General features: G+C 44.3%; 1 protein-coding gene across 8 annotated transcripts in view; it reads left to right on the top strand.

The window, feature by feature from the left end:
- Positions 1–11,312, top strand: part of ACSL1 (acyl-CoA synthetase long chain family member 1) — a 71,871-nt gene extending 60,559 nt beyond the window's left edge. For all 8 annotated transcript variants that reach the window (XM_017852642.1, XM_017852641.1, XM_017852640.1 and 5 more), the window contains 9 exons: positions 953–1,087; positions 1,710–1,805; positions 2,798–2,870; positions 4,692–4,780; positions 5,424–5,540; positions 7,465–7,608; positions 8,990–9,091; positions 9,204–9,275; positions 9,647–11,312. In XM_017852642.1, the coding sequence (XP_017708131.1) occupies positions 953–1,087; positions 1,710–1,805; positions 2,798–2,870; positions 4,692–4,780; positions 5,424–5,540; positions 7,465–7,608; positions 8,990–9,091; positions 9,204–9,275; positions 9,647–9,787 (969 nt within the window). In that variant the 3' untranslated portion in view covers positions 9,788–11,312. The remainder of the gene's footprint in view (positions 1–952; positions 1,088–1,709; positions 1,806–2,797; positions 2,871–4,691; positions 4,781–5,423; positions 5,541–7,464; positions 7,609–8,989; positions 9,092–9,203; positions 9,276–9,646) is intronic.
- The last annotated feature ends 1,591 nt before the right edge of the window (positions 11,313–12,903 follow it).

Here is a 12,903-nt window from a genome sequence, read left to right on the forward strand (position 1 = left end):
TACGTTTTTAGTGGTTCTTTTTAAAAGAACAACTTTATCAACATATAATACTCTGTGTAATTTGCGGATTTAGAGTGTATAATTCAAAGGTTTTGAGTACTTTCACGGAGTTCTGCAGCCATCACTACAATCAATTTTAGAACATTTTCATCACCTCCAAGAGAAACCCTTACCTATTCTTTAGCTGTCATCGCCCATACCCCCTCCACCCTTAAGCATCCACTCATCTGTGTTCTCAATCTGTGCATTTCTGTATTCTGGACTTTTCTATGGATGGAATCATGCCATATGTGCTCCTTTGTGACTGGCTGCTTTCATGAGCATCCATGTGGCACATATTTGCTTCATTCCTTTTAATGGCCAAATAATATTCCACTGTATGGATATAACGCATTTTATTTATCCATTCCTTTTTTTTTTTTTTTTGAGACAGGATCTCTCTCTGTCATCCAGGCTAGAGTACAGTGGTATTATCATGGCTCACTACAACCTCCACCTCCAGGGCTCAAGCAGTCCTCCCACCTTAGCCTCCTGAGTAGCTGGGACCACAGGCACTTGCCACCATGCCCGGCTAATTTTTGTATTTTTTGTAGAGATGGGGTCTTACCATGTTGGCCACATTGGACTCAAACTCCTGAGCTCAGGAGATCCACCCACCTCAGCCTCCCGAAGTGCTGGGAATACAAGCATGGGCCACCGCACCTGGCCTACACATTCCTACTTGATGGGCATTTGGGGATGTATGTGTCCGTTACTCCTGGGTGTATACCGAGGTGTGGAATTGCTGGTCCTGTGCTGACCACACAGGACTGTTAGAGGACCGGCCAGGCTGTCAGAGCGGCTGTGCCATTTTGTGTTCCCCAGCCATGTATGAGGGTTCCGATTTCTCCACACTTTTTGACTCTGGCCTTTCTGGTAGGCGTGGAAACCTTCTCATGTCTTGCCTCATTAGATTTTTGGACAAGCAAACACCACACTGAAGCGATGGCTCTTGGACTTTGCCTCCAAGAGGAAAGAAGCAGAGCTTCGCAGCGGCATCATCAGAAACAACAGCCTGTGGGACCGGCTGATCTTCCACAAAGTGCAGGTAACACGGGACTCCCAGCCGCTGCTCCCATGGAAACCAGCTCCGGTGTTCAGAGTTCTGGGAGGGCTTTTTTTTGTGAGAGGGAGAGATGAAGGTGAGGGAGAGAATGACATGTTTTTGTTTAATTCTGGCACACGTTTAAAACTAAGGCAGAGCCATTAAGGAGGCCTCAGTTTCTAAGATAAATGGCACTGCAGCCATCTGGGGGAGAAGGATTCTGGGTAGTGTGGCCTTTCTCATTGTCCATTTTGTTTCATTTCTCCGGAACAAGTGTGTCACTCCTGAGGTAGTTTTTCAGGCATGAGTGATAATGTGTAATAATACTGTGCCCCCCAAAAGGCCAGAACTGTGGTCGTTGCCACAGATCCCCCCAGTCGTGTTCTAATTTCCTGAACTAGCTTCTGCAGAGGTGGGGCTGACTTCTGTCCCCTTTGGGAGGGAACAGGGCAGTCACGGCTGGAAACAAACTGGAGCCCTGTGTTGCCGTCGTGAGCACTGAGTTCTCCATGTGGCCTTCAGCTGTGGGTTAGGGAACGGGGTCCCAAGCGGGCCTGCTTGGCGGAGAGGCCGCCAACTTGCAGGTGTGTAACTCTCACCTTCTCCCACTCTCCCTCCCTGAAAGTCGAGCCTGGGCGGAAAAGTCCGGCTGATGGTGACGGGAGCCGCACCGGTGTCTGCCACTGTGCTGACGTTCCTCAGAGCAGCCCTGGGCTGTCAGGTGAGGTGGATGTCAGGGCGCCTGATTCTCCCACGCTAGGACGCCCAGTCCTCTTCTGCGCCAAAAGTCGTCTGTACTCTGTGTGTCTGTGTGTCTGTGTGTGTGTGTGTGTGTGTGTGTGTGTCTGTTTTCATTGGCAAGCATATCTGTATTTGTGGCATACAACAGGATGTTTTGATGTATGTAAACATTGTGGAATGGCTAAATCAAGCTCATTAACATGTGTCTTACTGCCCATGCTTTTTCTCCCCCCATGGTGAGAACACTTGGAGTCTACCCTCTGGGCAGTTTTCAAGGATATGATACATTGTTGTTAGCTGTAGTCACCACTGGGTGCTATGGAGCTCTTGAACCCGTTCCTCCTGATGGAGACTTTGTGTCCGTTCACCAACATCACCCCAGTCCTTCCCCACCCCCTGCTTTGTGTGTGTGTGTTATTTTTGTTCGGAAGACATGTTATTACTAGGTTGCTTGGAGAAGCAACCATATGTATATTTTTTACCCTAGGCAGGGGAATGTGTGTGTCTGCCATTTGTTGAATTTTCTCCAGGATCAGGCACACGATTGTCTAACCTTTAGAAGCAGGCATGCAGGTGTGGAATGGGTCACAGGTGATGAGCCTACCCGCACACCATGCCGACAACCTGTAGTAACGTGGGAAAGGAGGATTTGGTGACAGACGGGACATGTGTGGGGTACACGTCCTGTGAACCGGCCAAGGGAGTTCACTGCCGCTGGGTGGTGACCAGTCACATAGGGGTTCTCCCTTGCTTGGCAACAGGAAGTTAAGTAGAAAGTGCACCTGGGTGACGGCTGGTGGTGGCGTAAAGCACACTGGACCATTGAATGAATTTACTGAACAGACCATTTGAAACGAAATTTCACTACAGTCAGCCATGACTTGGGAGTTAGTGATACTTCATTGCTTGTGCACTTCCAGCAAAGGTGTGACTGTGCTGTCCTTAATAATGTCCCGTCTCTTGGTGCCCCAGTTTTATGAAGGCTACGGACAGACCGAGTGCACTGCCGGGTGCTGCCTGAGTATGCCTGGAGACTGGACCGCAGGTATGACTGTGGGAGGCCTCTTTTTGGAATATTGTTCATATTGGGTTATTGGTATGTCTGAAATTGGGTGAATCACTGATTGGTTCATTAACCATCTTAAACGAAAGTGCTGTGTTTGCTCGTAAATCAGGGCACTGTGGGGAAAATGCCTCCTGCAACTGAGGGGTGGCATTGGGGATCTGACTGTAAAGCTGGTGGCAGCAGAGACTTGCCTAGACCCTACTAGTGACATCTGAGAGGGGGCCCTGTGTTCCAGATTGAGAATGTCTGGCCCAACGGAGCTTCCTAGTAATTGAGTAGGGTCTCGTTATTTGGTCATTTTAAACAACAAATAGTTATTAAATTTGTACTGGTGTGCTGTGCTAGGTGTTAGGACTACCAATAGGAATAAATACAAGTCCTTTTCCTCAAAGAGTCTTTTCTCAAAAGGAAAAAGGAGGAGGACAAACAGAAATCATTGAGCACCTGTCATGGGTAAGCCTCTACGATGGGTGCTTAGGATGCACCTAATGTCCGTGTAACCCCAACAGCGTCCCTGTGAGATAAGTTCTGGTACTTCTCAGAGGAAATGATAGATTGTTGCTTAAGTAACACATAAATAATGTCTGATAATTTACACAGCATTATGCTTTGGAGCCAGGATTTCAACCCCGGCCTGACTGCAGAACTTCTGTGCTTCCTCTGTGTCACCTGAGTAGTAAATTCTATACTGTGATAAATAAACTTCCCGGCTTATTTGGAGTATTATAAGTATTAACACCATTTAGTAACATAGATTCTAGAACCTAGCACTATCTAGTAACATAATTCTACTGGAATTGGCACAGTCTGTGAATCTTCTTTATGGTATTTGTTTAATTTTTAACCTCAGTTTCCTGAACAGAGAATTTGGGATACTGATCTCTAGAAGCTCAAATTATTAAAACATAGGAAGAATTATTTGTGATATCCAATGTGATACCTAATATCTAACATATCTAATGTCTGATGTTGCTGCTTTTGGAAAAGACAACCCAGTCTTAACAGCCTTTGGCAAGAGAGTTAAGTTAGCTGTAGAAATAAGCACTGTCCCATCTTAGTAAAAACTGTAAGACATGCTTCTTCATATGCAAGGAAATAAAGGCCGTGTTGATGAGAACCAGGTGGTGTGTCAGGTTTGCCAAAGCTGCATATGTTCTCTCTTCTTACAGAGAACAGGGATGCTAAGAAGTCTGTGTAAGGGGAGGCCAAGGCGGGCGGATCATGAGGTCAGGAGATCCAGACCACCGTGAAACCCCGTCTCTACTAAAAATACAAAAAAATTAGCCGGGCATGGTGGCGGGCGCCTATAGTCCCAGCTACTCGGGAGGCTGAGGCAGGACAATGGTGTGAACCTGGAAGGCGGAGCTTGCAGTGAGCCGAGATCGCGCCAGTGCACTCCAGCCTGGGCGACAGAGCGACACTCCGTCTCAGAAAAAAAAAAAAGTCTGTGTAAGATGAGTGCAAGTAATGGGTGGGGGCGACTGGAGGGTGGAAGCCGGGTGAAGGTTTGAGAGAGCCTGCTTCCAGGTGTTCGTAGGAACCTTCACATAGAGGCCACATTACTCATACATAACAGAGCATCACACTTGGAAAAGGTCCTGAAGAGACTAAATATGTTCTGCCCTCGTCTAAGAATAGACTCTCTTTAATTATACTAGGAAGAGAATGGCTATAACTGCAGAAATCAGAAGTTTATCCCAGCTGTTTTTCTTTTGTGGAATTCTGTTTGCTATCAAAATAATGTGACCTGAGGTTATAATTAGTTCCCTTAGGAGTGACCTTTGTTTATTTAATATACAGGCCATGTTGGGGCCCCGATGCCATGCAGTTTGATAAAACTTGTTGATGTGGAAGAAATGAATTACCTGGCTGCTGAGGGTGAGGGCGAGGTGAGTGAAAACTGTCAGTCATTTCCCCTCACTGCCGTTTCCTGGGATCGCTGGCCTTTGCGAATGCAGTGGTTTTTCCCAACAGCTCAATAAAGCCATTGAGCTTGACTTCATTGGTGATCCTGGAGTCTGCCAGGCTTCTTTCTGAGGGTACATTTATGTTCAGCTCTCGGGGAGTCGGCAGGAGGGACACTGATGCCTGCCTTCCTCTGCCAGGCCTCATAGGGATTTGGGCTCAAGGGCCTGCAAAGAAAGGCCCGGTGGCCTCAGTTCCTGGGACGGAGCTCGTGCCTGTTGATTGCCCTGGGTTCCTGTTAGTGAGCTGCTGGCTACGGGATGGGAAACCTAATTACTTAAAAGGGATTTCATCCCCTGAGGGGTTTTCCAACAGCTTTGAGCCAGAACCTAGGGCCAGCCTTTGCCCTCCAAATTGACCAGAACTGAGGTAATTCAGGAAGGGAAGTAGAGGCACTGGAGATCCCTCGCAGATCCCGGTGGGGCTCTGGTAACTCCCTCTGCATCCTGGAGTTTAGGGCTTCCAGCTAAAGGTTGGGGCAGACACACACGTACACACATGCACACACCAGTTTTCTCTGGAGAAGCCCCAGTAAATGCTGTTCACTGATGATCTTCTTTTCTTTAGGTGTGTGTGAAGGGGCCAAATGTATTTCAGGGCTACCTGAAGGACCCAGCGAAAACAGCAGAAGCTTTGGACAAAGACGGCTGGTTACACACAGGGGACATTGGAAAATGGTTACCAGTAAGTTGCCACCTCCTCTGGTCACAAACAGTTCTCTTCCACTGTAGGGAAGAAAATATCTAGTCTGCTGTATAGCTGCCACGTGGCTGTGGCTCCCTGAATTTTCTCTTTCCCTTCCTCCTTGGTGAGTGGTATGATGTAGACTGTTCCATTTCCTGCAGGGGACAGGTTTACACTTAGCATCCTTGGTTGGATTTTCACTTTAACTTTAGCAAATGTGTTTTGTTTTGTTGGTTTTTTTGTCTGTCTGTTGTGTGTATGTGTGGTTTTTTTTGTTTGGGGGGGGGGGTTTGTTTGTTTTTTTGAGACAGAGTCTTGTTCTTGTCGCCCAGGCTGGAGTGCAGTGGCACGATCTCGGCTCACTGCAACCTCCACCTCCTGGGTTCAAGCGATTCTCCTGCCTCAGCCTCCGAGTAGCTGCGATTACAGGTGCCCGCCACCACACCCGGCTAACTTTTATATTTTTAGTAGAGATGAGGGTTCACCATGTTGGCCAGGCTGGTCTCGAACTCCTGACCTCAGGTGATCCGCCCCCCTCGGCCTCCCAAAGTGCTGAGATGATTGGCAGGAGCCACCACTCCCAGCCTGTTTTGATGCTTAACATCAATTCTGGTTGTTGCTTCTCAACTGGAACACAAAGAGACAGTGGCTTTTTACAGTGTCCGTACTGAGCTGTGATGTTGAGGCTCAGTTAAATAAGATATGGAGGAATTTGTGGTGGACTTCCAGCAATGTAGGATGGGCAAGAATTTGGGAATAAATGTGTTTCTTGGGTTTGTCATCTCATTAAAAATAAGGTGTTTCACAGATTAGACGAACCCCTTGAATTTAGTTGGATTTAGTCTCAGAATCATTTACTGTAGAGAAATTCTGAAGAGTCTGTCTTAAGAGTGAGAAGCTTGTGCAAGAAGCCTGACCTGTCCCACCTGTTGGTTTGACCAGTAACCTATTGTTTCAAAGTTATTACTATGCTGATTGCAAGGACTAAAATTACAAATATAATTTTTATTATTGTGTATTGGCAGATTCTTATAGATTTTAGGTGTTTACTTCTCTCGAATTTGTATTGATTAGAAAAATACCTCCCAAAATGGCTTCAGATTTTGCAATACCCAAACTATTTAGAGATAAATTAAGTCCCCCTCTTCCGGTTCCAGAGAGATTAAATGTCAGTTCTAATTCTACTGTGGCACTCACAAACACATCCCATAGTCTCTCTGGACCTTGGTTTGCTCCTTTTGAAAATGGGGAACTGGTGTGGAACAAAAGAACCCTAGACACTTTCTACAGATCAATTTTGGAGGCGTGAGAGTGGCCCCGGGGTGGGGATGGGGTGAAAGTGAGACTAGTGTTTTGCTTACAGCACTACTGGGATGTGACTGGTCTGGTCCAGAGATGCTAGAGCACTTCCACAGTTGACTCACTCTTCCCAGAGGGCCAAGAGCACCCCTCCAGACATCGAGGAAGAAAACAGGAATTTGGCCTTTGTGTAGGAAACATTTCTTGAACTCTTACTCTGTGCAGAGCACTTTGGAAGGAAAAGTTGTGCTCCTGCTGTTAAGGAACTTGAGTCACTTGGTGAGCCAGGTGTTATGCACCTAATTCAGGCAGGGGGCGTACTGAGCGAGCAGAGCCTTGTTAGTGTTGACCAGTCAGTGGTGCCAAGTGGTGACGCTGAATGAGCACGGGCTCTAGGAACCCTTCTCCATCTCTGCACTTGGCCGAATAGCCTTGGACAAGTTCCTCAGTCTCGCTCATTCTTAGTTTTCCTCTCCGTAAAATGGGATCATAGCTGACCTCTGTGGGATGTTATTAGAATGAATCAATAGTGTGTATTAAATACCTTTCACTGTTATATTGGGATCCATCCTGGTTGGAAACTAGCCATCAGCCCATTCATAACCCCCTCCCTTCTGATCAACAGAATGGCACCTTGAAGATTATCGACAGGAAAAAGCACATATTTAAGCTGGCACAAGGAGAATACATAGCACCTGAAAAGATTGAAAATATCTACATACGAAGTGAGGCTATTGCTCAGGTGTTTGTCCATGGAGAAAGCTTGCAGGTATGTGCTTTCTGGGTCGTCAGTTTTGCTGCATAGACATTGCCATTGCCTGCTACTCCAGGGGCTTTAAATGTGACTGGAAATTTGAGATGCCTATAAATCGGCTTTCATGTCTAATATACTAGAGCATCATTGACCTGTTACTGATTTTTGCTGCTTGGCATTTCCTACTCAGAAAACTGTGTTCTCTTTAATTTCCACATTTTTATTTTACTGAGAGAGGTCTGATGTACCAAGGGAGGTTGGATAAACATACTGGGGGAGGGGAGCCTGGGTAATATATGTTTCCAATTATGAAAGAAAATATTGACATGGGTTAAAAGAAAGTTGAAAATTTTTACACATATTAAACCCAGCCTATTGATCATATGCTTCCTAATCATTTTCGAGTAAATGGTGGTTGTGAACCAAGAATACTCAAAATTGAAAATCAAAATCAGTATTGCAGTGAAACATGTATGGTATTTGCCAAAATGTTGGACAGATGATGCCAAAGAAGAGAGGCTCTGCTTTCCTGAAAAGTTAACCTTTTGAAAAGTTGTTAGATTTTAAAATTATTTTAGAAGGATATTTTCTTATAAGAGAATGCACTTATTTTTCTTTGAGATTGCAGCTATTTTCCTTTGATCTAGAATCTTCTCATTCTTTGATTTTTATTTAATTTTATTGTTACTAGACTATAAAGAATGGGATATTAGAGATTTTTCTTAAAAAATGAACCTATATAAATTTTATTTATTTATTTTCTTAAAGATAGGCTCACTCTGTTGTCCAGGCTGGAGTGCAGTGGCAGTCATAGCTCACTACAGCTTCAAACTCCTGGGTTCAAGGGGATCTTCCTACCTCAGCCTCCTGAGTAGCTGGGGTTACAGGTGCAAGCCACCACACCTAGCTGATTTTTAAATTTTTGGTAGAGATGGAGTCTCACTATGTTGCCCAGGCTGGTCTCGAACTCCTGTCCTCAAGTGATCCTCCTCAGCTTACCAGAGTGCTAAGATTACAAGCATGAGACAGGCTCCCTTTTTTTTCCTGTCTCATGATATCCATCATGTTCCTCTGATATCCATCACCTTGTTTATTTGACCCTGCTTTTAAAAAATAAGTATACAGAAGTAAATACAAATTAGAGGTTTGTTAGATTGTTATTTCCAGTGGTTTTTAAAAAACACTAATTGCAAAATTCCTGATACCATCCACATTTTAGAACCAGGAGTTCTTAATCTGGGCTGAATGAACTCCTGGGAGACGGGGGTAGTATGTTCTGAAGAGATGATCCATAACTTGGATCATATTCTCCCAGGGGGCCATAAGACAGAAAAATAACCCCTATTTTAGAGCATTTGGATCAAGCTATGTAATGACTCATTTGTCTGTGTTAAAGGCATTTCTCATTGCAATTGTGGTACCAGATGTCGAGACATTACGTTCCTGGGCCCAAAAGAGAGGATTTGATGGGTCCTTTGAGGAACTGTGCAGAAATAAGGTAAGGTTCTGAAGGGTCCAGTCTTTCCTCATCATAACTTGGCATTAAATGTACCTGTAGATATTCAGGGACCTCCAACAGAGGAAGTAATTTATTTTTCTTACCCTATTAGGATGTCAAAAAAGCTATCCTCGAAGACATGGTGAGACTTGGGAAGGATTCTGGTCTAAAACCATTTGAACAGGTATGACCTTCATCTGAGTGCATGAATTCCTGTAAAACAAATTCTCCACTTGGAGATGTTTTACAGGTAGATTATATAAACATATGGGGTGACCTAAAGACATGCATGAGGAATAAATAATGGAGCAGTTTGACAGGGGAAAGGTTTTTAAATCAAGAGCACGTGTTCTCTTTTCCTGGGGCATCAGAATATGATCCTGAATCCTGTCCTAAGAGTAGGGTGCCTGTCCTTTGTGGAGAAAGTGCAGCTTGGCTGAAATGAGAGGATAGATTGGATGGCTGGAGGATGTTGATTCCCTCCAAGGCTTACGTGCTTTTTAGACCGGTGGCCTGTGTCCTCTTTCCTCTTTTAACTGCCTTGTTTATTGGCAGGTGAAAGGCATCGCACTGCACCCTGAATTATTTTCTATCGACAATGGCCTTCTGACTCCAACAATGAAGGCGAAAAGGCCAGAGCTGCGGAACTATTTCAGGTCGCAGATAGATGAACTTTATTCCACTATCAAGGTTTAGTGTGAAGAAGAAAGCTCAGAGGAAATGGCACAGTTCCACAATCTCTTCTCCTGCTGATGGCCTTCATGTTGGTAATTTTGAATACAGCAAGTGTAGGGAAGGAAGCGTTCGTGTTTGACTTGTCCATTCGGGGTTCTTCTCATAGGAATGTTAGAGGAAACAGAACACTGCCTTACAGTCACCTCGTGTTGCAGACCATGTTTATGGTGATACACACTTTCCAAAATGAGCCTTAAAAATTGTAAAGGGGAAACTATAAATGTGCTAAGTTATTTGAGACTTCCTCAGTTAAAAAGGTGGGTTTTAAATCTTCTGTCTCCCTGTTTTTCTATTCAAGGGGTTAGGACTTTGCTCTCTCTGAGATGTCTGCTACTTGCTGCAAATTCTGCAGCCGTCTGCTGCTCTAAAGAGTGCAGTGCACTAGAGGGAAGTGTTCCCTTTAAAAGTAAGAGCAACTGTCCTGGCTGGAGAATCTCACAAGCGGACCAGAGATTTTTTAAAATCCCTGCTACTGCCCCTTCTCACAGGCATTCACAGAACCCTTCTGATTCATAAGGGTGATGAAACTCATGTTCTTCTCCAGTCCCGTGTGGTTTCTGTTGGAGCATAAGGTTTCCAGTAAGCAGAAGGGCAGATCCAAGTCAGAACCGTGCAGATAAGGAGCCTCCGGCAAATGGGTGCTCATCAGAACGCATGGATTCTCATTCATGGCAGAATGCTCTTGGACTGTGTTCTCCAGGCCTGATTCCCCCATTCCATCCTTTTCAGGGGTTATTTAAAATCTGCCTTAGATTCTCTAGTGAAGACAAGCATTTCAAGAAAGAGTTACCTGGATCAGCCATGCTCAGCTATGACGCCTGAATAACTGTTTACTTTATCTTCACTGAACCACTCACTCTGTGTACTGGCCAACAGATTTTTAATGTGGTTTTCATATCAAAAGATCATGTTGGGATGAACTTGCCTTTTTCCCCAAAAAATAAACTCTCAGGCAAGCATTTCTTTAAAGATATTAAGGGAGTAAATATACTTGGGTACTTATTGAAATGGACAGTAATAAGTAAATGTTCTTATAATGCTACCTGATTTCTGTGAAATGTGTTTGAGAAGCCAAATTCTAGGATGTAGAAATCTGGAAAGTTCATTTCCTGGGATTAACTTCTCCAGGGATTTTTTAAGTTAATTTGGGAAATTAACAGCAGTTCACTTTATTGTGAGTCTTTGCCACATTTGACTGAATTGAGCTGTCATTTGTACATTTAAAGCAGCTGTTTTGGGGTATGTGAGAGTACATGTATTATATACAAGCACAACAGGGCTTGCACTAAAGAATTGTCATTGTAATAACACTATTTGGTAGCCTAACTTCATATATGTATTCTTAATTGCACAAAAAGTCAATAATTTGTCACCTTGGGGTTTTGAATGTTTGCTTTAAGTGTTGGCTGTTTCTATGTTTTATAAACCAAAACAGAATTTCCAAAAACAATGAAGGAAACCAAAATAAATATTTCTGCATTTCAGGGAGTGAGGCATCTTTTTTTAATGTCACATTTAATATTCAGAAGAGCCTGTAATGTGCACAAGAAAAGAGCAAGAATGGCCCTGGGCCTGGAATCCTTCCCAGTTGTCTCCTTTTCTTCTTAGTCACCCCCCTCTAACTCAGCTGGCCTCAGACACTGACAGACACTGACCCGAGCCTCCCACCAGGTTGTCTGTGGCAAAAGTCCTAATTGGTTGTGGAAAAGAAAGTCATGGTGTGAATAACAGAGAAGGTCCTGAAAATGCAGCTTCCTTGCTGGAAAATGGATTTCAGGTGATGCTGGCTGTAACTGGTGATTCTGTGGTGAATTTAATTCCACTATTGTATTTTAGCAGTATTTAGTATTCTCTTACTGTAGAATTATTTTAGATGTCTCTTTATAGCAGCCAACTTTTTCTTGTTTCTTTTCTTCTATCTCTACCCTATTCCTTCTGTTACGATTTTAAAGATTTTCTTTTCCACAGGTATTAATGAATCAGCCCCCCAATTTCTTCCAAGTCTGTTGTGTTTAAATCTAGTTTCCTCCCTTAAATTCTGTTTGGTGTGATGATATGCACATCAAGCCCTGTGCAGATGCTCTGTCATCCATTCTTCCACTTTATTTATTAAGATCCTTATCTTAGCGGGGGGCAGTGGCATGCACCTATAGTCCCAGCTACATGGGAGGCTGAGGCAGGAGGATCCCTTGAACCCAGGAGTTCCAGTCCAGCCTGCCCCTTAAAAGAATTTTTTTTGAGACAGAGTTGTGCTCTTGTTGCCCAAGCTGGAGCGCAATGGCACGATCTCAGCTCACCACAACTTCTGCCTCCTGGGTTCAAGCTGTTCTCCTGCCTCAGCCTCCCGAGTAGCTGGGATTACAGGCATATGCCACCATGCCCGGCTAATGTTTGTATATTTAGTAGAGATGGGGTTTCATCATATTGGTTAGGCTGGTCTCGAACTCCTGGACTCAGGTGATCTGCCTGCCTTGGCCTCCCAAAGTGCTGGGATTACAGACATGAGCCACTGTGCCTGGCAGGAATTTTTTTAATGCAGATCCTTCTCATGTCTTTTCTCAGCTTACCTTCCTCCCCTTCTCTCCTGATGAAGTGTGAGGTTTTTAAGGCCTTTCCTTTCTCCCCTCTCCCTTAGCACTAAACATAGGGCTTAGAAACTAATAGATGTTCATTAAATAAATCTTTTGAACAAATAGCTGAAATTTTGAACAAAGCTCCTCTTGCAGTGAGGTTGATAATAAACACTGGGCTCTTTTAAAATCATGGTGAAATACACATAAAGTTAGCATCGTCACCATTTTTCAGCGTACAGTTCCGTAGCATTCAGGACATTCACACTGCTGTGCTGTCATCGCTACCATCCAGCTGCAGAAGCTCTTCATCTTGCCGGACAAACTCTGTGCCCGTTAAATGACAACTGCCCGTTATCCTCTCCCATTAAACTCCTGGCAGCCACCACTTCTTTTCTGTTTCTATTAAATTGACTAGGTACCTGATATAAGTGGAATCATACAGTGTTTGTCCTTTTGTGACTGGCTTATTTCACTCAGCATAATGTCCCCAAGGCTCATCCATGT

This window comes from Rhinopithecus bieti, unplaced genomic scaffold (assembly GCF_001698545.2).
Source record: "Rhinopithecus bieti isolate Rb0 unplaced genomic scaffold, ASM169854v2 scaffold_35307, whole genome shotgun sequence".
NCBI classification, from domain to species: domain Eukaryota; kingdom Metazoa; phylum Chordata; class Mammalia; order Primates; family Cercopithecidae; genus Rhinopithecus; species Rhinopithecus bieti.